The sequence below is a fragment of the Rhopalosiphum maidis genome, chromosome 2 (genome assembly GCF_003676215.2).
Source record: "Rhopalosiphum maidis isolate BTI-1 chromosome 2, ASM367621v3, whole genome shotgun sequence".
NCBI classification, from domain to species: domain Eukaryota; kingdom Metazoa; phylum Arthropoda; class Insecta; order Hemiptera; family Aphididae; genus Rhopalosiphum; species Rhopalosiphum maidis.
In genome coordinates this window covers 62,164,091-62,187,078 of record NC_040878.1, presented here as the reverse complement: position 1 = coordinate 62,187,078, position 22,988 = coordinate 62,164,091, and the positions used below count along the sequence as shown (strand labels likewise).

Genomic DNA, 22,988 nt, shown 5'->3' with positions numbered 1-22,988 from the left:
TTTTACTGTTATTATTTGGTTCATTACTTATAAATTATAATTGAACTAATCAAGAACAACAAGAACCTGGTTTAGTGCCTTAGTGGTGTATGTATATGTTTATGTTTATTGTATATACAAAAAAAATAGTGTATATCTTTAGTATTAACATCTCATTATTAAAGTTTATGTATATTTTTTTATTTATGGTGTTATATATATAAAACAATTAAATAATATTATAAATGTATAAATGAAATATCAATTAATATTATATAGTTTATAACAAACGTATTTTCATGTTTTTATGGCTAATTAATAGATATTTAATTCTGACTGTAATTTCTTATGAATATTTCAAAATCAAAATCAAAACTGCCAAACCGTTTAATCTATTTTCATTAGTCATATTCCAAAAATATGTATTCAATCTTTACATTGTAGAAAAAGACCTTTCACTACTAGCAAGTAGCTGTAGTAACTGGAAGGGTTGCTAAGATTAGAAGCAATTTAAATATTGATGGAAAAATTGTCTCATTACATTCTAGAAAAGCGTTGAGAACATTATTTTAAAAAACCTGTCTACCGATTTTTGTTCCCACGTTTTAATTTCTTTACTTGTAGCTTATTTAATGTAATCCAGATAATTTTAGTACATTTCAATAAATTGGTTTATTTTCTCTTCTTCAAATTTGTATTTGAAATTTGACAAAGGTAGAAGCGAGACTGGTAAATGTTTAAGCATATCTATAATAATAATAATAATCAGTTTTATTTATAACCTGCCAAATGTCATCAGTGGCGTAGAAAGACTCATTAGTGTCCCTGACAAATCTACTAAAAAGCGCTTTTTTAGTGAATAAAAAATTGACAATATGATATTTATTTAAAATTTATTTTTTATGTATTTAATTAATACAACATTTAAATAAAAAATAATAATTATCAGTTATATTAATACAATGTAAATTTCAAATTTTAAAAATTTTCTTTTCTCGCTTTTAAGGCTGGGGATAAACAAGATAAACAAAAGTATACATATTTCAAAATGTATAATGAATAAATGTCGTTTTGAAGGTAGAATTAAATTAAGTACCAATTTTGAAGCACAAATTTGCGCCCCCTCGTGCGTAGGCACAATTTGCCATGACGCCATACCCTTGCTATGCCACTGAATGTCATATATTTGTACTGTAACTAGGTACCTACCAAAATGAATGTAATGTTAATGTACAATAACAATATAGTATGAATAAAAATACATTTATCATGGTGGAAAAGTATTGGAAGGAAACCAGGAGATTAAACATCCAACCACCCTGGTTAGTGGTTACACTACTGTAGTTATAGGTGTATTTTTTTCGTGGTATCGCTATAGACATTTAAAGGATAACCAAGGCATTGATTCAATATACATTTTTAATATATAATGATATTTTTCATTTAATGAATGGTTTATATCAGCGGGTATCAACACTATTAACGATAACAGCCTGATGATGCAGCTGCTGCACTGTACTACCGTTGTAATGTGTAACTTTATAGTACTACAGCAGAGTGCAGTTTGCATTCTGCAATTCTGAATCAGACACTAAAATGTGATTCCTGTATCTTATCAGTTGACAATTGTCAGTTGTACATTTGTACTCGCAATTCAATAGTTAAAAGTTTTCTTACTATTATATAGTTATTATTAGTAATAGACAATAGTTAATCAAAGTATATGATAATATTATGATTTGTGATCTAAGATTTTCTTTTTTTGACTTATTAAGTTATCAGTGTTATGTCCTAATATTCTATTAAATGATACATGAATTTTGATTTTTAATTACCATTTATTATGAATAAATTAGCTCCAAGTAAATGTACAGTATATGTTTCGAATCTTCCATTCAATTTAACAAACAACGATTTACATAAAGTATTTGAAAAATATGGAAAAGTAGTTAAGTAGGTATATATGTATGAAAACTATCTTTTTTCTTATGAGTCTGATAAATATCTTAAAAGTTAAAATACAGAATAATATTAAAATATTATTCATGAACTAAAACTTTTTTAAACTTATTTGTAATCAAATCTTACAAATATATATTGATTTTTTATACTGGACTGATGACATATAATATTTATGAGGTATCATGGATAATTAAATTCATTAATAAATATAATAATAACATATTATATTTTAAACTTTTTGTATCTACAAATGGGGTTGTAGATACTACCATACTGCCATACTAAATCAATTTCAGTGTTCAAAATTACTTAACTTTGTTTTTATGTTTTTAAATTATTGTAGAATAAAGCTAACTATTATAAAAATTATTTTTAAACCTAAATACTTATTAAACGATCAACAAATCTTACAGTTATATTTAAATAATGCTAATGTATTAATTTTTCAATACATATTATGTTATTTAACATAACTAAAGAATTACCATTATACATACCAAACAACAAAAATTTTTTATGACAAATATTAAACAGAGAAATTATCTTTTAACAACACCCATTTTTTAATCATTTTTATCATTTCAATATTATCCAAAACTACTTTTTTAGAATCAAATAAAATAAAATTATTTAATCTAAAACGACTCTTAGTTTTTAGATGGGTTTTTTTATTATTAATTTTAGTCTGATAAAACATTGTTTATTTAAAGCTATGGTAATCAGTGATGTTCTTGTCTATCCATTAACATTAATCAATGACTTCAAATTTTCATTTTGGAACATTGATATATACGTTTTTCACATAATATTATTTATTAAAGTTTATAAGATTTTTATACATAGAAATATAGGCCGTTAGACTGTATTTACTAAGAATTGTTTTTTATTTGCAATGATTTATGATTTAATTCAAATTTAACACGTCCATTACAATGATCTGCTCGATAATTAATGTATAGCTGAATGACAGTGATACTTGCTCATTTCTTTAGATAATACATTTCTCAGAAAAAGTAAGGCTTTAGTACACAAAATTAAAATAAGTATATGTAGTTTATTTAATTATACAAGAAGGTGGATGCAAGATGACTATAATAACTATGATTAAGTAACTATAATAAAAATTAAATGACTTAACTACGATCTAAGATATATCTTAAATCGTGAACTTAGCATTGTTATCTATTGAAAAAGAACGTACTCATAACCTCATAAACAAGCCATGTGAAATTGTTTATGGCTTTTTATAGAAAACTAAATCTACTTATTTACATTTATTTATACCAAATTTTTCTACAATTATAAAGTTATAAAATATTTTTACTCATAAGTTGTTATATGTTAGTATTATATAAGTAGTAAGAACTGAGTAAATAAATTATAATCATATCAATTTATTGAGTTTAATAAATCTAACTCAGTCATGTTTGTTAATCTGTTAAGAGTTAAATTAAAATTATAACAGAAATTTTTTATTTTTGAAGGAATATTAAAAAAATAAAACAAGATAAAAATAATTTTTAAATATTCAATTTAAATTTATTAATATATTTATTATTATGTATTTTGTGAATTTTTGAGATTTATAAAACTTAACCCCTAACAACTTCCATCAGCAATGAATAAATATCTAACAAATAATTGGTAACTATATAGCTGAATCAAAGGAATTAAATATTATAAATTTATTTTATTCATAAAATCAATAAATTAAAAAAAGAAACAATAATAAACAAATATTAATATGCAAATTATATCAATAATTAATAAATATGCATTAATTCTAAACATAAATTTTGCACCATTTTAAATAAATCACTTGAATTTGTGATTAATATAATTTTGTTATATTAGAGTTACTATAGTTAAAGATAAAACAACACGCCAAAGTAAAGGAGTGGCATTTGTATTATTTCTTAATCAAAATGAAGCTAACGATTGTGTTAAATCTACAAATGGCATACAAGTAATGATATCACATCATCATTATTTTTTTAATCTATCAGTACATCTTTAAAAACAATTACTATAATTTGTGTCTTAGATGTTTGGACGAACATTAAAAAGCTCTATTGCACTAGATAATGGCCGTAGTACAGAATTTATCAGAAAACGTCAGTATACTGACAAAAGTTTTTGCTACGAATGTGGCAAAGAAGGCCATCTCAGTTACAAATGCCCAGAAAATTGTTTGGGCGAACGACAGCCACCACCTAAAAAAAAAAAAAGAAAAACTTAAATGGCAACGAAGGATGTAGCAAAGTGAGAAAAATATTTAATTTAACAAATAATAAATTAATATATATTTTAAATGATTTCTTGATTTTCTGTTACAGAATCAAGAATCTTATCCTAGCTCAGAAGAGGATACAGCATTTTATGATAAAACTAAAAATTTTAAAGAAAGAAATAGCGAAGAAGAAGAATGTGATTTATCTCATATGGAGACATTAAGTGCAGTTATACATGAGGAAGTAAGCGTTATTAACATAAACAAAGATATATGTTGGTCATAATTTTTTTTTTTTTTTCAGCAAGAGAATAATATTGACATAAGTAGCAAAGTTGAAGTAACACATACAAATAAAAAAGTATACCGTAAAAATTCATACTTTAGTGATGAGGAAGAGCTTATTGAATAATAATTTTAATAAATATTTTTATTCTATATTTTGTTAAGATATTACAATTACTTATTATAATTATTATACACACCTGCATATTATTGCTCTATATGATCTAATTTATGCATTGTTAATTATTTCTTTCATTTATTATTTTCAACAATTTGTTTATTAGGTTCATCGAATTGGTACTGTGATTTTTGTGTAAACTTTGGTTTATCAATTGGAAATACTTCATAAATTACAGAAGAATTGTATTGGCTATGCGTTAATGATTTGAATTCAAATTTTTTCAATTCTTTTACTAAAAATTCTTTATGAATACAAATATTAATATTATTATGATTAATTCAACAAATAAAAAAAAGTGTCTCTTACTATTTGATTTGTCAAATTCAAGCTTTTGAATTTTCCGAACAATAACATCATAACGACCCTTACATTTACTTATGTGAGTACGAAATTCTTCATCTAACTTTCCTAAACGATATAGTATAGAATAACTATTTTCAACAATTTCTTCCACAAGTTTTAATAAATCAATGTCATAAGATTCTCTTTCTAAATAATAAACATGTAAATAGATAAAATTAATTTTTAAAAAAAAATTCCTAACCAAATTTACCTTTTTCATAAATGTTGAAGACAATGTATAAACATTGTATTGTAAATTCTATAAATGATGCAGTACAATCACATGTTTTATTTGGCATTTTGTGCATCCATTTAGGTACATGTGTACTATTTAAAAGTATATTTACAAAATATAAATAGTTTATGATAAGATTATTACTATGTTTGAGAAGTTCTAGCTGAAGACAAAGGACACGGAGAACACATGTTCCTAAATTAATAATCATACAATTATTTTTAAAATAAGTTATAAAATAATGTACAATATTTACCTGTTGTAAATGTACTAACTCTGTCAGATAGAATAAATGTTTTGGTAGCTAAAAATAAATAAATTTAAACAGTATAAAACATAAATGTGATAATATTTAACAAAAAGACAATTATATTTTTTATTTTTTGTTTAAAGATAATCATTAGGTGTATAGTTTAATTTACTTAGAGGTCATAAGCAATATATATTTGTAAATTTTTTTTTAATTAATATGCAACTTAAATGTATAACACTAACATTATCTATCATTTGGAATAAAAAGTAAAAATTTTAAATTTAATTAATAAACTAGATTGAATGTAATTGTGGAACAATCAATATTCAATATTAATTTTTAGAAAAACTCAACTACTACTCATAAAAAGTGATTTATATTTAAAAATTAAATAATATTTAATAAAGATCATTTAAATACATTTAATTTAATGAGATATAAAAGGTATTAAATATGTGGTATTTTAATAATAAAATAGTAATACTTTATTTATTAGCAATCAGTTACTATAAAATTATGTAGCAATTTAGGAATATATAGTTCAATACACCTAAACAAAATTAACACAAAACCATGATAATCTTTAAAAAAAAAATGATCTATATAATTCTAAATAATTTTTATATATAATTAAATTTTAAAATTTCTTTAACTTACTAGATAATTGGCATAGGTTGTCTGTTATCTCTGTATATATAGAAATTTTGCTTAACAAATGTATTAGTTCTTGTATAATGTTAATGCATGGACGACAGAATACTATTTCCTTAATTATTTCATAAATGTCTAATTGCCTAGTGATCATAAAATGGAAAATAAATACAATTATTCTGTTTTAATTTTTTTATAACTCACTTTTGTTTTGTTATATCCCAATTACAACTACATAAATTTGTAAGAAACCTTATCAATGCTATAATTACAGAAACATATTCCAGGGTACGACTCTATATCAATAAAATTGCAAAATAATTAGATAGTTAAAATCAAAATTATTGAATATAAATAAATATTACTTGTGAACCAATTATCTGTAAAAAGTGTACAAAAGTTTGAAATAAATTATTTGTATGATTCATAACAATTTTTGGTACAATATTAGAAATAGTAGTTAATACTGATATGCAATCCAATAAATGAGAGAATTGTAGATCAAACCTAAAAAAATATTTAATTAAAAAAATTAAGCTGACTAGATTAAATATCTAAAGAACTATCTTACATAGAAAATCTATTTTTTAAATATTGTTTATTTAAATTTAAGTAACTATAAATTAATTGCTTTTCTCTGTTGACAAAGTCTTCATCATCTATTGTCTCTTGAAGTATTTCAATTGTGGATTCTAAAATATGTTTACAGTTTTCAAATAACTAAAAAAATGTAGAAAAATTAAAATATTTATATTTTTTAATAATTAATTTATGATTGGTTTATTTCACTTTACCATTTCAATTAATGAATAAGATTGAAATTCATCAAAAGTTTCCAACACCATCAATTTAGCTAAAATTATATGGCAATCTTGTATTGTACTTAAATTTTTTACATCTAGTAAATTAAAAATAATAACATTTTAAATAAAGCCTATTCATATACTTAGATCATAAATAAATATATTTATTTTACCATTTTGATTATTTTGAATACTAAATAAGTCAGGATACAAACATTTTTTTAGCTTTTCATAACTTTTATTTATTTCAGGAAAATGATCTTTTATTAATAGATATTGTTCATTGTTCATGGTTTGAATTGTTTGAGTTGATATATTTTTTTTTAAATTATGTTCTGAAGCATTGTGCCTAAATATTTTTAGAATTAGTAATAATTATAGTAATTTTTTATTTCTTCTTACAATAAAGTTGAGTTACTTCCAGTTTTCATACAGCTAAATGACACATTTTTCTGAGGGATAATTTTATTAATTATCTTCATTTCTTTTATCTTATTCTTAAGTGCAGTAATTTCTTGTTGCTATCAAAAATAATAAGTATTATAGTATAATATGATTAGTGAATACCAATAACACTTAAATTTATAAATAACTAACCTGAAATTTAAGCTCTGTATCTTTACAGTCGATAATATTTTTCATGTTTTTAAATTTATCATCATTTTCTTGTTTTGTATTGCTTAATTGAATTTCTAATTGCTTAATTTTATTTTTTAAATTTTTGATCTCTCCTTCTCTTATTTGATTGTCCTTTTGTTTGCCAGGATTATTTAAATTGACTGGAACATGAAGGGAGACATGTCTAGATTGAACTAAAACATATTTACAATATGTATATTAAATAATAAGATAAACATATTAAGTATATATTATACAAATACATATAAAATATAAATGTAATTAAAAATTAAATATTATTTTGAATACTAAAATATATTCACCATAAAACAACTATATAAATTTTAAGGAAAATGACAAACTGATTTGTTAGGACTTAAAAATTAAAAAAAACTTAATATTAACTTAAAAACGAAATAATTATTATACTATTTAGTTATAGTTTTGAGTGTTTGATTATAAACAATTCAGTTACTCACCGGAAAAATGTGATTGTGATGCTATTGATTCAATGTTGACTATAGAATTCACTTCATCGTATGTAAAATCATCACCCCAAATGTCTTCTTGACCGTTAGTTGGTGGTTCTGTTCTTGGTCTTTTACTCATTATTACCTTATTTCTGGCTAATCAATATTAAAAACAAATAGATTTAAGGAATTATGTATAAAAAAAAATTATTTATATACCCAAATCTCAAAATCATATTGCCTACTTCCAAACGAATTATTCTGAATAATGTAAATCTTAATATTGAAATATTTTCTTTTAAATAATTGATATCAGTAACTGTATCTTATTCACAATATTTATATTATGTTAACAGCGCCAGTGCTAGGGACTGCGGGGTAAATTGTATTCCATTATCAATACTAAACCAAGATAATAATAATAATACCAAGACGTTGTATCTAGCACATTCGCTTATCATATACAAGTTAGCAACCTAGAAATTATTGTTCTAATATTAATTAAAAACGAATGTATCTAATTATTCTAATTATTTATTTTAGACTTATAGTAAATGTATACAATTTGAGATAATTTTTGTTTTCATCAATTTCAACATTTTCAAACAGATAAATGCAAACATTTTTATATTGATTTTAATGTGTTTGTTTATAACATCCATGAATCATATGATTGTTATGTGGTCTTTGGGAAATTCATTATAACAAAATGCAAATGGCTGGCGCACCAGACGTAATGGTTTATTAGGAATGTTTATTGTTTCCGGGCGTATATTCACTGTTCGTAAGTGCGATTTTGGTAGGTGCCGTATCGTTTGTACACATCTTTTACATTCGTCTGTCGTGATCGTTCGAACGTAGTACGACGTAGTGTGCGCGAGTTTTGATGTAAAAATGTGTTGACACACTTAGGAGCTACCGTGGTCGTGTCGACAGCGTATCATGACAAAGGATTGCATCGGTATCCTATGCGCCGCCGACACCTGTGAACCCGGCCGTCTTGTAATGTCCAGGGTATTATCGTAAGTTGACATGTAACATTTAAGTACACGGCCGAGTTAGTGTTTTTTTAAAAATAAAACCTAAAACGACAATATTATAATAATGAAAGGAGTCCGTTTCTGATATCACGCAAATGCGACCAGTCATGCCACAGGTATTGCTTGCGGCAATGCTTTGGCTCCTGGTGTCTGACAGCAATGCACAAATGTTTGATCATGACATGGGTGTATTAGATAGACGGGTTTTAACCGATGGTGTAGACTATGAGCTGTTCAATAAGACACTAGCGTCAAAGCCAGGATCAAGCTCTCGGGCTTCACGGACAAATTCGTCTCAACAACAGCAGCATGTAACAAGTCCAACTAATCGTTTGATACCTGCATACAATCCTCCAGATCGAAACACTTTTACTCCACCCCTACCCCCAGAGCGGTTTAATCCATTTGCTGATAAACCAACACTTAGGGGTAGTAATTCAGAAAAGCCATTGCAAACTAGGCGGCCAGGAATTGTGCAGGCAAAATTTGAAAAAGAATTTATACCTATTAGACCTGTAGATGTTCCAGTTGCAGATACAAAAAAGAAGACAATTAACACACCTAGTTTGAATAAATTAAGAGTGCCAGAATCTACTTATTCTGAACCAACTAGTACTACAGCAGTTAATGGATTCAAAGGCCTTAACGATACTTATAATATTGTAGTACAGCAAGTGCAAAACTTGTCAACCCCAAATGTTTTTAGAATATTGTTTGATGATACAGGTAAGAAAATGGATGGTTTATTAGGTAACGATAAGCCCAACTTTGACCAGGATCTTAAACCATCTCGAACCGTTAAACAAGAAGTTCCCAAGCCCACACAACGAACTGTTCAGCCAATTGAAACCACATCTTCATCACAAGTATATGAAACAACATCTGAAGAAACAACTGAAAATGAACCTTCAATATTTAAGGAGCAACAAGTAACAGAGTCAAAAAATGATGTTGATATACCTGAATCACATCCAGAAATAGTATCAATGCCAGATCATCCTGAACCAAGAGCCAGGTATATTCTTGGAGTTTTTTGGGATGTTCATGTTTATTTAATTGCTATACTCTTCCTGATATTAGTATTTTGTTCAATGGTTAGTATAGCAAGGATAAGAGCATTTAAGAAATTATTAACATGTGGTTACTTTGTCACTATACATGGTTTACTAATAATCATAGGCTGTGTAAGAAGTGCTTATTTGTTGTATGATCCATATAACGTAAACGGAACATTATCTATTCAAGTGTCTGGGTTGGCTTTGAACATAGTATTCCCACTCTTGTTGACTGTATATTCAGTTTTATTTTTGTTTCTGTTGCGAGCCACCGATGTAAAAACAATTTTTTATAATTTACAAAAATCATCATTATTAGCAATATTTATTTGTTGCTATATGGCATTTTGTATTATTGTATTGTTTTATTCAGAAGCTCATATACTTTCATTAGTATCCAAATGTATCTACATTCTATTATGTGTGATACTTGGAGTGACTTATGTATGTCTATATAGATCTATGACTAATGCTTCCTTAAGGAAACAAGGAACTATATTTGGAGCTAGCTTCCATGAACATCGCCCTACTTTGGCTCATTCTGTACGCGTGACATTGGCCACTAGTATGCTGAGTCTTCTTATGGCATCAGTTCAATTATATGGTATGGTTGGTGTCTATGAAATGCTGGGTAAAGATCAGCCAAACCCATGGTTATGGTGGGGTTATCAGTTTTCTGTACGTGTGATTGAGATATCATCATGTTTTTTGATATTTTGGGCATCCATACAGCCACTGAGATATACTAGCGAAAAAGAAGCTCAAAATCAATCCGGCTTAACATTATTCCCATGTCGTGGTACTGTTTCCCGGAGTGATCCACCATCAGATGACATTTATCCAGCCATCTGCAGTGCCAATCAAGCTGTACACAATTATACATTACGTACAGGCAAACACATATATGATGACACGTACTCAATGGGTGGTCCACCATTGGCTAACCATCAATTATTTGCGCATACTACTGAAAGGAGATCATTAAAACGAATGGATGATGACTCTAGAAGTATGTATGCGTATGCAGAGAGAGCAGCCATACAGCCTTCGCCGTCCATGTTAGTTGCTGAAAATGGATTTGTTAGGTTTAGATCACTAGCTGATGAACGTAATTCAGAAGATCAGATGTATCCGATCAAAATTCATCATCACAGGGATAACTGTTGTACTTAATAAATAGACCCTAAATAAGTTGACTATTCTTTTTTATTTTTTTATTTTTGTACATAGAATATTTATGTAATTTTTTCTGTTTAAATTTAATGTGTTCCTTTAGCTTAAACAACATTCCATTATATAACATTTTCGTTTCTTATTACCTATGATTTTTTTTTTTTTCAAAGACTGCTTTATTTCTTAGGGGCCAAGTATAGTATCAGTATAACAGTTTACGTATTTAGAAGTAAAAACACGTAACATTGATTTTACATTACATACTTTTTAATGAACAAACAATACAATTGGCCTATACTTAACACATTTGTTTAATCCTTTAAAAAAATTGTTTAGCTTCTTTATTTTTTTACTAACATGTCTGTGCCATTTTTTTTTACATAGGTACTTACAAAATGTCTACCTAGTAACAATTTTATAACATTCATATTTTTAAAACTATTTATTATTGTCAAAACAATGATGTCATCCGTCCCGGATTAAATATTTTTCCATAAATCCATCTATATTGGTACTCATGTTATAAAATTCTGATAAATTAATAAGGAGCCAAAATACGGACTGTAATATTAATTTTTGAACATAGATTTTTAACATTTTCAACACTATGTAATAATAATTAATATTATAGTAAATACCGCTTGATATGATTATTAGCTAATAGCATAATACCCTTAAAATGTTTCTTTAAAAAAAAAATGTAATGAGGCTACCTCTATGAAATAAAATTACAGTCGTATACATATTATTGAATTTTTCTTTTTATAGAATTAATCCATTTTTGTTTTGTGATAATATGATCATATTAGCGGTACTCACTGTTATATTAAATAAATTATAATGTTGTTTTTGTTTCAGATATTTTATTAACTTGAGTATCAACTATTATTAGGATTTTATGACTTATTTAGTAGAATTGCTTCTTGCCTTAGTTTCAATTTGCATTTAAATGAGTTCCTTTGAGTTAAAAAAAGAAAATTAAAGAATTTCCATGGTCTTACAGACAAAACTAAATCTCATTAATAGATTAATTTTAATAGGAATGTTTACTAAAAATATATATATATAGTCGACCTTTATCATGTTGTTATTTACTTATTGTGATCATCCAATTTAGTGTACTTATATATAGTATTTTTAAATATATATAAGTATATATTGTATTTGTATTTTGTAAATACTTTTTTTTATATTCTGTCCTAAGTAGAGTTTTAAATATTGATGAAGAGGAGATGAAAAAATATATAAATGTATATGTAATTGTTTAGTATTTTTATTCATTATCTGCCCCTGTCCTTGTCCTTATTTACCTAATGTAATTTATAAGTAATAACACGAAGGTGAAAAACAAATTATTTAAACGACGAAAAGTAAAAGTGGGACATTGTAAGTTGCTTGTAAAAATATAAACGATCCATTGTGCGTGGGAGGTAATAGAAAGTACAAGACAGTCGTGCTAGTGTATATAGTTCTTGTGATACGAACTACAAGTGTCCAAGTGCGCGTGCCCGAGGGTTAAGATACTAATAGCAATAATTGAACCGCTGCATCTTTCGCTGTACCTTTATTGCCAAACAGCAATGCGAGGGCGCGTAGTCCTCCTTTGAGTTTTGACTAATATATTGAATAATTCGCCACTATACCAAATCTGACAACCGGTTTTACACAATCCTTCAAGCTTACTTACAAATCTTCATCAACATGCCTGGACAACTTTTTAATTTATTTCCTAATCGTTGTTAAATATAATATTATGTGCAATAGAATATTGAAACTGTAATAGAGAATGAAAACAAAAAAGTAAAAAAGAATATAGGTACATGCAATACTTACTTCTTCAAGAGGAACCTATTTTATTAGAAGTCATCCTAAGTTTTACAGTCTATGAATAGTAATTACTAATTACTAAACATAAATTGTTGGTTAAGAAAGTATATATACATGTATATTGACTATTATTAAATTAATATATAGATTAATATAAACAACAGTGACCTTCAATTTGACAGTTTGAGATTGAAAATGTAAAATATTTTATTTGTTTGAAATAATCGTATTTAATATATTACAGCCAAATTTTAAGCCCAGGAAGAAAAAATCCACTGAAAAAATGCCCCTAAAAAATTCATAGGAAAAAAACCCGTACCAACTAAATACATAATCCTTTTTTATTATAGTGTACATACTTAATTTATATATACTTTTTACTTTTATAATGTTTAATAAAATAATATTTACCTATCATTGTTTTTCATTAATTATAAAATTATTTTTTTAATAAGGTAGCTATAAAAAAAATTACGCGTTGTAAATAAATCGTAATGAGTACCTATTTTATATGTACTTATTAATTTTTATATATTATATATATATATCACTGGAAATATTTTATATATTAATTGTATGACATTTTATGGTGGTATACAAATATATAATAACGATTTTAATGATTTCCCATTATATGATTGGGAATAATTCTCCTTAAGACTAACCTATAAAATTAGAATTATTTTATAATGTCGTTGAATATAAAGAATCAAACGAATTCAAGCCACAACTAATAAATTACCATCTACTTAAAAACGAATTTGGTCATATGATTGAGGTAAGTGAAACTTATTTTTAGATAATATAAAACAAAAATATAGAACAGATTTAAACTCACATTTGTGTAAATATTTATTACCCGTGTTGTTGTATACATTAGAAAACTGTTTTTGCATTTTAAGGAAGTATGTTATTGTTTTACGAATTACTACCTACTGTCTTATGATTTTAGGGCTGGGATTTATATGTAAATACATAATATTGTTACTAAAACATGATAAATTCGTTTCACGTGATTTTCAATAAAATAAAGACATTTTATTTTACATTTTTCATCTATTTCATTCCTAATAATCATCAGAATCGGTGGTTTAGTAGTATTAAGAGGACGTCGCACCAGCATGTGTTGTCTCTGTCTTACACACCTACGAGATAGTAAATTTTCGTTTACCAAATTCAATAATGTGCTTTTAGTTATAATATTACAAGTGGATTTTATTATTTAATTTATTCTATTATCAAGCTTTTAGGTAAGAACATTATCTGTGTTCTCTTATTGGTTTTTTACGATATTTTAATTTTTAAGTGAATTATGAACATTTTCATATATTTAATATTTTTCATACTCATAACTCACCTTAATACATCATTCAAAAACTATTCAGAATTGTATTTTACTTCAATACGTTTACATATTTTAATTTTTTTTCAAATTTTTTACTATATATTTTGGCCATTTTAATTAAATATATGTATATGAACGTTATTTTTAGTTTTCTGTTACATATAAATCACAGGCCATAGCCCTATTTATGATCAATACATAAAATAATACACGTATTATCATATTGCCCATTGGGCTTAATTTTTCTTAGTTAAGTTAACATTCAAAATTTAAATGATAAAAAAATCGAATAATCATATTCCCTCCTCTTTTGTTTTAAATTTTATACTTTTTTCTCTTCATCGTAAATATTACCTATGTGGCTAGGTCCTTGGTAGTTGGTACCTACTGCTTAATTAGCTATTGTACAATAAGCAATAATACATCGTTTTAAATTATAGTTTATAACAATCAAACATAATATTTCTAAAATAACAAAACATCAAAATGTGTTTACTTGACTTTTTAATATTCAATGAATATCTTTGAGAAAATGTAATTATTTTTGTTTCCTAAATGAAGTGAATCAGACGAAAGGTAAATAATATTGACTAGTTTAAAATTGTATCATATTTATTAATAATAAATGTACTCGTCTAATAATAAGGTGATGTGACATTTTTTCTATGACTAATAAACATAATATTAGACACAATATTGTTACCTATGTCGGAATGTCCTAAAAATTGCTTACATGAATATTGTTCCCGCAGCTTCCAGAGTGTGACTCAGTTCTTACGAACTGCTATTTATTTTAATGTATAGATTATAGATGAATAAGTACTATATTTATATCATTATATCAATAATATTTTAACATAATGTAAATGTAGGTATCTATCGACTGCAATTAACAAATGAGGATCAGAAATCAGATCATCCATGTGTTTGTACAAAAGTGCAAGACCGTAGCTTGTGCGTTCTATTTAATTTCATCATTATTTAGTACAGTACCTTCCTAGAATAGTAAGTACATGATTCAGATAAAAATAATTTTATAATTATTCATTCACACGACTACCTAGTCTACATAGGTAATCGGCCACAGCGGTGTTTATACGGTCGTGGTGATAAAATCGCGCCTAATCGTGCACTGCGCACATTATTATTGGCATCCGTCGTCGTCTTCGTGCGTCCGCCGGACAAAGAGACACACCGACGTGCCGCATCCCGTAGTTGTCGTTGGTCGTCCAACGACTCCAACGGCATACACGTCTTGTCTACAATACAGTATACACGTGTATTATACGTAGGTACTTTGTTATTTCGTGTGTCCATTGCACCGTGAAAGTGGGCGGGGTTGGAAAACTCGTGTGTCCAGGGCGCCCTAAAATGTTTTACTTATGTGTAGGTATACCTATACTACGTACTTACTCTCAACATTTTGTACATCTTAAAGGTAGATAAGTTTGTGTTTTCGTTTACACGTAACACGCATAAATAATATAAATAATAAATACCTAATGGCATGGAAACACCAAGTAAAATTCAAACAATAATTGCAATCGACTATACCTATATATTATGATGTTAAGTGGTACGATTGCAGAGCATTTAAAGTGTTTGAAGCCTTGAAGGTTAATGTTATTATATAGGTAGTGCAGCGTCACAGTGACCTGCAGGCTGCAGGTGAAAATTTTCAAAAGGTCTCACTTATTCGTAAATACGTTGATATGAAAAAAACCACTACCTACCGTAGCTATTGCCATAATACTAACACAATATTATATTTATTAGTTATTACCAATATGATACAGGCGGCAATATCCATTTTGACCCCCCTCTCCTACTGAAATTATTTTAGGGGTTATATTTCAAAGAATAAATAATAATATATATATATTCTAAATAATAAATAAGGTAGGTATACTAAAAATAAATATTGGATTTTGCAAACCTAAAATGTTGATATTCGTATATTAAACTGTGATCCGTAAGAAAACAAATATAAGAGGTATACGGTACCCATAAATATAAGATTATATTATGGTTTTTTTATTATTTTTACTATATGATATGTATAATGTATATATATTTACATCTGAAACCTAGAGGGGGCCTTCGCGACTTCGTCTTTAACATGTTTTTTTTTTTTTTGAGAAAGGACTTGAGAAGGCGGGAACTAAATAAAATAATTGCAATTTTGGTCTATTTTAGTCATTGGCTGACTGATAAGTAAATAATAGTAGAATTACATAGTACACATTTTAAATTTTCAAAAATTAGAATGAGATATTTTATAATTGTGGTTTATATTATGTCCTATAAACAATTGTTCTCGAGACTTTTGGGAAGGTGGTGGTTGTGTATTTTTATTTATTACAGTTTTAATATAGTATGTGAACATTTTTTAAATATTTATTTACTTGGAAAACATAAAAATTTAATAATGGATTATGGATTTTTGATATAGCTGATATTATGTCAACGGCGAAACTAAAATAAGTTAACAAACTTATATAATAGCAGTGATCATTAAAAGTAAGTTTACCAAAATATATTTGGTCTATTTCCAAAAAACTAATTAATTTGTCACAACAAGCATAAAATATATGGTAAATTGAAATGTAGCCAATATTATTGACTTTCACACTACCTATAGAATTTATATTATGTAATTTACATGAGTATATTACAATATTGTGATTATACGTATACCAACTTATAAATTATAAGTTATAATAGTCAATTCCAATATATTACTTAAATATACTCGTACTACGTATATATTAACTATGCGTATTGTGTAAGTCAAATCATAGTCCGTAAACTACAGTTAGTCGATGACGAAGTGTTAAAAATGCGTTAGTATGCCAGATGTATACCAGGATAGTTTGTTATTGAAATACATATTACATTTTGGGTACTTCTACCCTTAAATCTGTCAACTGTCAAGTGTCAACACATGGATTAGTTAACACCATCCTGTTCCTTTTGGTTGAACCACTTTCTTTTTGTTGACATACTTATGATTTTCAAACATTTAAGTAAAACCATTTTTTCTATAAGTTATACCTACTTATAGGCTATAAGGCTATAAATCTATAATATACTAAATATACTATATAGCTTATAGTTATATTCATTTGTATTTATTATTTTCTATTGAACACATGGTTAATGGTTATGTTTACTTAAGTATTTTAACTAATTTTTTTTTTTTGAAAAAATCGATTTGCTTCTTTTACTATATATAATTTAAAAACAAATATAACAATAGTAAATATAGATACAGAAATAAATAGTCAGTTAAAGGCTTAAATACCGTGAAAATAATAGAAAACGTAGTTATTTTGGGTAAAATTTTAAAATAAATTAGTTTTAAAAAATAATTCGTGCTTTAATGATTTAAATTCAAACAAAGAAGTTCTATAAATGCTTTAAAAGTGTTTAGGAAAGCTGTAAATCACCTAAGCACTAATTTTAATATGTAATACTATTACAACTAGTACAAGCGTCGAGTAGTACATTGCTAGAATCTGGAATTATCAAAAATAATAAAAATAACAATTTTTTAATAAACAATTTATAATATGTAATATGTAAAAGTAAAATACCCAAAATTAAAATATATAATATTAATAAAGAAGCAAAATAAGATAAATAATAATCAAAAATATTTATTATCATTATATCTTTCTCCATTTGGCCTAAATGGTTGTTTTATTCGGTTATAAAACTCACTCTGTGACCTGTGTAATATCAATAAATATATTTACTTCATTAAATTATAAACACAATATTTTCGAAAAAATGTATTCAACCCACCGTATTATTAATAGCAAAAAATATACTATAATAATTGCAATCTGAATAGGCTTATTATAAAATATTATATTTGGACACTTGGTAATATAGACTGTGAGACTGTATTTTCTCAAAATCGTTTTTCATATGCAATGATTATAAATTATAATTGAATTCATATTTAATACAAATATTACAATGACAATCAATTCAACACATATTGCACAACAAAGCGATTACCTACGTTCTTTTTTTTTCTTGTTGCAAGTGGAAACAAAAAATAAATCAAAAATTCAGTTTTTGTATTCTAAAACTAGGAGATTTTATTAAGTACTTGTAATTTGCGCTACCAATATCTAACCTTAATCTTGAGTTAACTACCCTTAGGAGATTTATTTCTGAGATAAAAATTACTTATAAGTTATAACCTTGTAAGTTTATGAAACGTTTCTTCTTTACCTATATTATAATAATTTAATAGTAATTCAGTGGCGTACCCAAGGGAGGATTTTGAGTCCGGACCACCCATTGAGATTTAAACGTTTACATTTTTTTTACGCGATTTAAATTTAATTTAATAAAACTTAAAATAAAATAACTTTAATAAACGTATTATAAACGTATTTTGAAATTTAAATCATTTGTTGTTTGTTATCATATTTATCATATTAAACATAACTAATATTATACATTTTGTCTGTTGTGCCCTTTAACCCGTGGATTGTTTAACTTTTAAGAAGTAAACTTCTTTTTTAGAAGTAAACTACAATTTGTAGTTCGTGATAATAACTATCGTTTTGTGGAGGTACCTATGTCATGATTCATGATTCATGAAAATGATTAGTGGTATCAAATATTATAAACAGGCCCGTAGTCGCTTATATAGTTATTTTTAAACTTAAATTATTATTTTATATTATGTATTATTGATTATTGATGTTAATTAAATAATGTATTTTTTAAACTAACTATGTAACAAATAAAAATTGATTTCAAATTATAATATCTATCTATTGTAGTAAACCCATGTGTGTGTATATTTAACTATTATAAATTATTATTTATGTTATAATATAGTTATAATAGTAATTTGTTGGTTATGAATTTAACTATGATCATAGGTGCCCATAAGTAAAACTTTAAAGAGGAGCCAATTATTTTTCCAGAGGGGGAAAACACAGTCTTGCCCTCCCCAACGATCACCCATTACTATGATTATATTTAGAGAACAAATTAAGTAAAAATGTTAGACCCCCCCCCCCTTAAACAATTTCTAGTTAAGCCACTGAATAGTATGATAAAATATTGTGGGTTATTGTACCAACTATAATATTGGATAAACTTCCTAAAATGTATTATAAAGTTACTTTTACTCGCATTTACTTATATTTACTTATTATTTCAGACTTCAGTAGGTAAGTAATATATGCAAGTAAACAATATTATTAAAATACACATTTAAATAGGTACATATTTACAGAGACTACCCACTAGGTTTTATGATTACTCGGTTTCCCCGAACTAATCAATAACAATCTACCTATTTATTTTACATGTCCAAATAATAGTTAATAGGCGATTGATGACTTATGACTTATTTATATATGGTTTATTCAATTGGCAATGCAGTTATAAATTTTTTTGTATTTCCAATAATCCTTATGATCTGTTGGTAAATTTATACCATACTTGACATTTTTGTCGATTTTTATTTTACTACAAGCTCCCGTATGTTTTGGTTGTTTTGATTTAATTGTCAACATTGTTTTATCAATTTTGTGTATGTGACTTGTAGTTCCATTGAAACCAATAGAATATGGCGTCAACTTTATGAGTGAATGTTTTTTCTTTATTTCATCCTTGCAGATAGATGGCGCGCTCGGAATAGAACCAGGTAGTTTTGAATAATCCTTAAATGGTATATTTTCTTGAGATTGTGCTAAGTCTTTAATTTTACTCATAGCATTGGTTGTTATGGTCTGAATAATCGATTCTATGTACTGAAGATTTGTGATGATAGGTTTATGGAGAGGTCTGGGTTTGCCGTATGAATTTATATACATAGCTTTGAGTATAATTTTGTCAATAATAGAATATAAAAATGTATCTAATTTTGTTTCAACGACTGAACGACTATTGCAGTTTAGTAGTACATCACAGGAAGTTATACGTATTTGTTGGTTACAGATTTCATGTGCGTTAGACAATTTCTCAATTAATTTTAAGGTTTTCTCGCCTTCGACAGCATGTCTGTATCGTTAAAAATCATTGTTTATTATTTATGATTTTGACCTTAATGGTTTTATTTTAGTTACCCAAACGCTACATATTTATTATTCATCCAAGGATTTGGTTGAAAACTAATAATAAATTCCGGACCATTGAAATATGTTTGTCTACTAGCTAATGACAGCACACCTCTTCTATCATGACTGACTAAGAAGTTTTCTTTTTTTAAATACGCAATTTGATTTAAGATTCCTACGAATGAGAATTAAAAGAATAAAACAACTCAAACGAATTATCTAATAAAATAAATAATTTACTTACGCCCAGCTTGAATAAAACCATTATTTATATCGATCCTGTGAACAGAACTATTTAAGTATCCTTCAATTTTATTATTACATAATTGTTTGAAATATTTACATGTTTTTGGAACTAGTTTATCAAACAACTAAAAATGCATTATTCTTTTTTTTAAAGATGTTTGTTAAAATATAAATAGGTAATAATATATACTAACAGCAAAAACGACGTGACCAATTTCCCAATTGTTAACTTCAAAAACCATACGTACAAATGTCGACTAAAAATGATAGGTATTACATAAATATATGGTTGTATTATACATTTATACTTACACAACATTATTAACTTTGTAATATATGAATGAATACCTACAAAGTATGTAAACAATAAGGTATTGTATGATTTGTATGCAATACTGGAATTTAGTGGTCAAAATAAGAAATTATATACTTAAGAGCATGATGATATTGAATAGGTAGGTACTATACATTGTTTAACTAGAAACTATTAAGCCACAATGTCGGACAATGAATATAAAATATTTATCTAGGTATATTATAACAATAAAGTAGTATTATTAATTGTATTAATTTGTATTGTTATTAAGATTCTTACATAATATTATTATTATTATAGAAGTATACCGATTTTACCGTAATTACAGCATAATTACGAACACGGTGGACTCTCTAATGTTTGAGATATCAAAGTGCCAATCATATCACACCTTTAAAAAAAATAGTTGTGTGATCTGTTCTATCTTTGATCACCTAAATATGAAAATTTTGAACTTATTATAGTTATATGCTTTCGTTCAGATACTTTTTCACGGAAAATTAGGTAAAAATACAAGTATTATAAATATTTAAAAAAATACTGACTAATGAAAAATAAAACTAGTTGAGAGTTGCAAACAGTCAATTTTTAAATCTTAGCCATAAAAAATATACTAATATAGTAATTACTAATTACTATACAACTAATAACTATATTAACATAACATACTATGCTACATGCCTCTTGCATTGCTAGATATAGTTGTTATAGCCGCTACTGCATAATACGACAGTGTGTTTATAAATTATATAATTATAAATAATTAAAGTAGATTTAATTTTGTAAGGTTTACCGTATAGACGTATAGTAGTATAGTGTATTCAATACCCTAGAGGGTCATCGTCCCGTAGATAATAAGTCACGTTAGTCAAAAATAATTAAACACTTATATGAATGTAAAAGAAAACATTTTTTGTGTAATTATTAATTAAAATTAATAAAGCACATTTTAAATTAACTTAACATTATTCTACTACGTTTAAAAGTAGATAATAATATCTCTTTGATAGATACAATCGGGACACTCCACCATCAATGATTTTCTCACCCATCCGTTAATGTATGAATGATACATGGTATTTATAAACAGTAAATACAAATTCGAAATGTTTTCATCCCGTAACAAGCGTACCTATATGTTAGGTATTTGTTTCATAAGTGATAAAATAATTGAAACTGGTAAGACTGTAAAAAAAATTATAAGGGGTTGTAACTATTTTTAACCTATTTTGAGGATCCAATGCTAAAAATATTGAAATACAATTGTCTGTATTGAGTATTGACTCATACAGTCATATTATTATAATATTATGTTTAAACTTTAAAGTTAATGTATAGGTAATTTAAGTAATTTTAAAATCGTACTTAATATTTACTTTATTATTATTATAATAATTTTGAACATCAATCAATGCAAGTTGTTTATAGTTCAGAGACCACAAACTCATAGTAATATTGTATTTGAAGCTCATATAATTTTGAAATTCTACACAATTGCCTATATAGTTTTCATTGATAAATATTGCTACAGTATTTTGGCGTTTCACACCACCGAGAATCTATAAACAAGATTACTTTAAATAACTTTAAAAATGTCATAAAGTACCTATTATTTAACTGTAATTTGTTTTAATTTGTACTTGATTTATTTTCCATAAACATCTCGTCCATTCAATGTCCATAACACCTTTAATAACATATTTATTAATTAAATCATGCCGATGTTTCACCAAATTCTAAAATGTAATAACTATTTCAATGATTACATTTTAAATAAGCGTACAATGTAACTTACAAGTAATATATATTTAGTTAAGTGAAAAGAATTAGATAATATACATCCTACAACTTGTATATTCATTTTAGTTGACGTAATGATTTTAAA

General features: G+C 26.2%; 4 protein-coding genes across 4 annotated transcripts; 2 read left to right on the top strand and 2 right to left on the bottom strand.

Annotated features, from left to right (window-relative positions):
* Positions 1 to 1,602: 1,602 nt before the first annotated feature.
* On the top strand, positions 1,603 to 4,657 carry LOC113551793 (zinc finger CCHC-type and RNA-binding motif-containing protein 1-like). Its single transcript, XM_026954278.1, is given in 6 exon segments — positions 1,603 to 1,932; positions 3,796 to 3,907; positions 3,986 to 4,154; positions 4,157 to 4,203; positions 4,278 to 4,415; positions 4,476 to 4,657. Coding segments are annotated over 6 exon segments (684 nt in total). The 5' UTR covers positions 1,603 to 1,822; the 3' UTR covers positions 4,584 to 4,657.
* Positions 3,774 to 8,295, bottom strand: LOC113551792. Its single transcript, XM_026954277.1, has 14 exons — positions 8,019 to 8,295; positions 7,519 to 7,733; positions 7,324 to 7,442; positions 7,095 to 7,270; positions 6,913 to 7,016; positions 6,690 to 6,838; positions 6,484 to 6,625; positions 6,323 to 6,414; positions 6,125 to 6,261; positions 5,471 to 5,518; positions 5,191 to 5,409; positions 4,944 to 5,126; positions 4,657 to 4,878; positions 3,774 to 4,154 (listed from the first exon to the last, which is right to left on the bottom strand). The coding sequence occupies exons 1-13, from the start codon at positions 8,146 to 8,148 to the stop codon at positions 4,709 to 4,711; spliced, it is 1,884 nt and encodes a 627-aa protein (XP_026810078.1). The 5' UTR covers positions 8,149 to 8,295; the 3' UTR covers positions 3,774 to 4,154; positions 4,657 to 4,708.
* A 415-nt stretch (positions 8,296 to 8,710) lies between these two features.
* On the top strand, positions 8,711 to 12,388 carry LOC113554246. Its single transcript, XM_026958001.1, has one exon. The coding sequence runs from the start codon at positions 9,145 to 9,147 to the stop codon at positions 11,275 to 11,277; it is 2,133 nt and encodes a 710-aa protein (XP_026813802.1). The 5' UTR covers positions 8,711 to 9,144; the 3' UTR covers positions 11,278 to 12,388.
* A 7,460-nt stretch (positions 12,389 to 19,848) lies between these two features.
* Positions 19,849 to 22,988, bottom strand: LOC113554767 (probable inactive peptidyl-prolyl cis-trans isomerase-like 6). The gene is made up of 7 exons (XM_026958742.1): positions 22,899 to 22,988; positions 22,744 to 22,839; positions 22,480 to 22,662; positions 20,982 to 21,044; positions 20,786 to 20,912; positions 20,551 to 20,716; positions 19,849 to 20,485 (listed from the first exon to the last, which is right to left on the bottom strand). The coding sequence occupies exons 1-7, from the start codon at positions 22,962 to 22,964 to the stop codon at positions 19,849 to 19,851; spliced, it is 1,338 nt and encodes a 445-aa protein (XP_026814543.1). The 5' UTR covers positions 22,965 to 22,988.

Bases quoted from the DNA above. Each gene is read 5' to 3' on its own strand.
- LOC113551792 (XM_026954277.1), bottom strand. From the start codon at position 8,148: ATGAGTAAAAGACCAAGAACAGAACCACCAACTAACGGTCAAGAAGAC. The intron at 7,271-7,323 runs GTAAGAAGAAAT...AAAAATATTTAG, and splicing joins GGAAGTAACTCAACTTTATT to GCACAATGCTTCAGAACATA. The intron at 4,879-4,943 runs GTAAGAGACACT...GTATTCATAAAG, and splicing joins TGAATTTGACAAATCAAATA to AATTTTTAGTAAAAGAATTG.
- LOC113554246 (XM_026958001.1), top strand. From the start codon at position 9,145: ATGCGACCAGTCATGCCACAGGTATTGCTTGCGGCAATGCTTTGGCTC.
- LOC113554767 (XM_026958742.1), bottom strand. From the start codon at position 22,964: ATGAATATACAAGTTGTAGGATGTATATTATCTAATTCTTTTCACTTA. The intron at 20,913-20,981 runs GTTAGTATATAT...ATGCATTTTTAG, and splicing joins TTGGTCACGTCGTTTTTGCT to TTGTTTGATAAACTAGTTCC. The intron at 20,486-20,550 runs GTAACTAAAATA...TTAACGATACAG, and splicing joins AATAAATATGTAGCGTTTGG to ACATGCTGTCGAAGGCGAGA.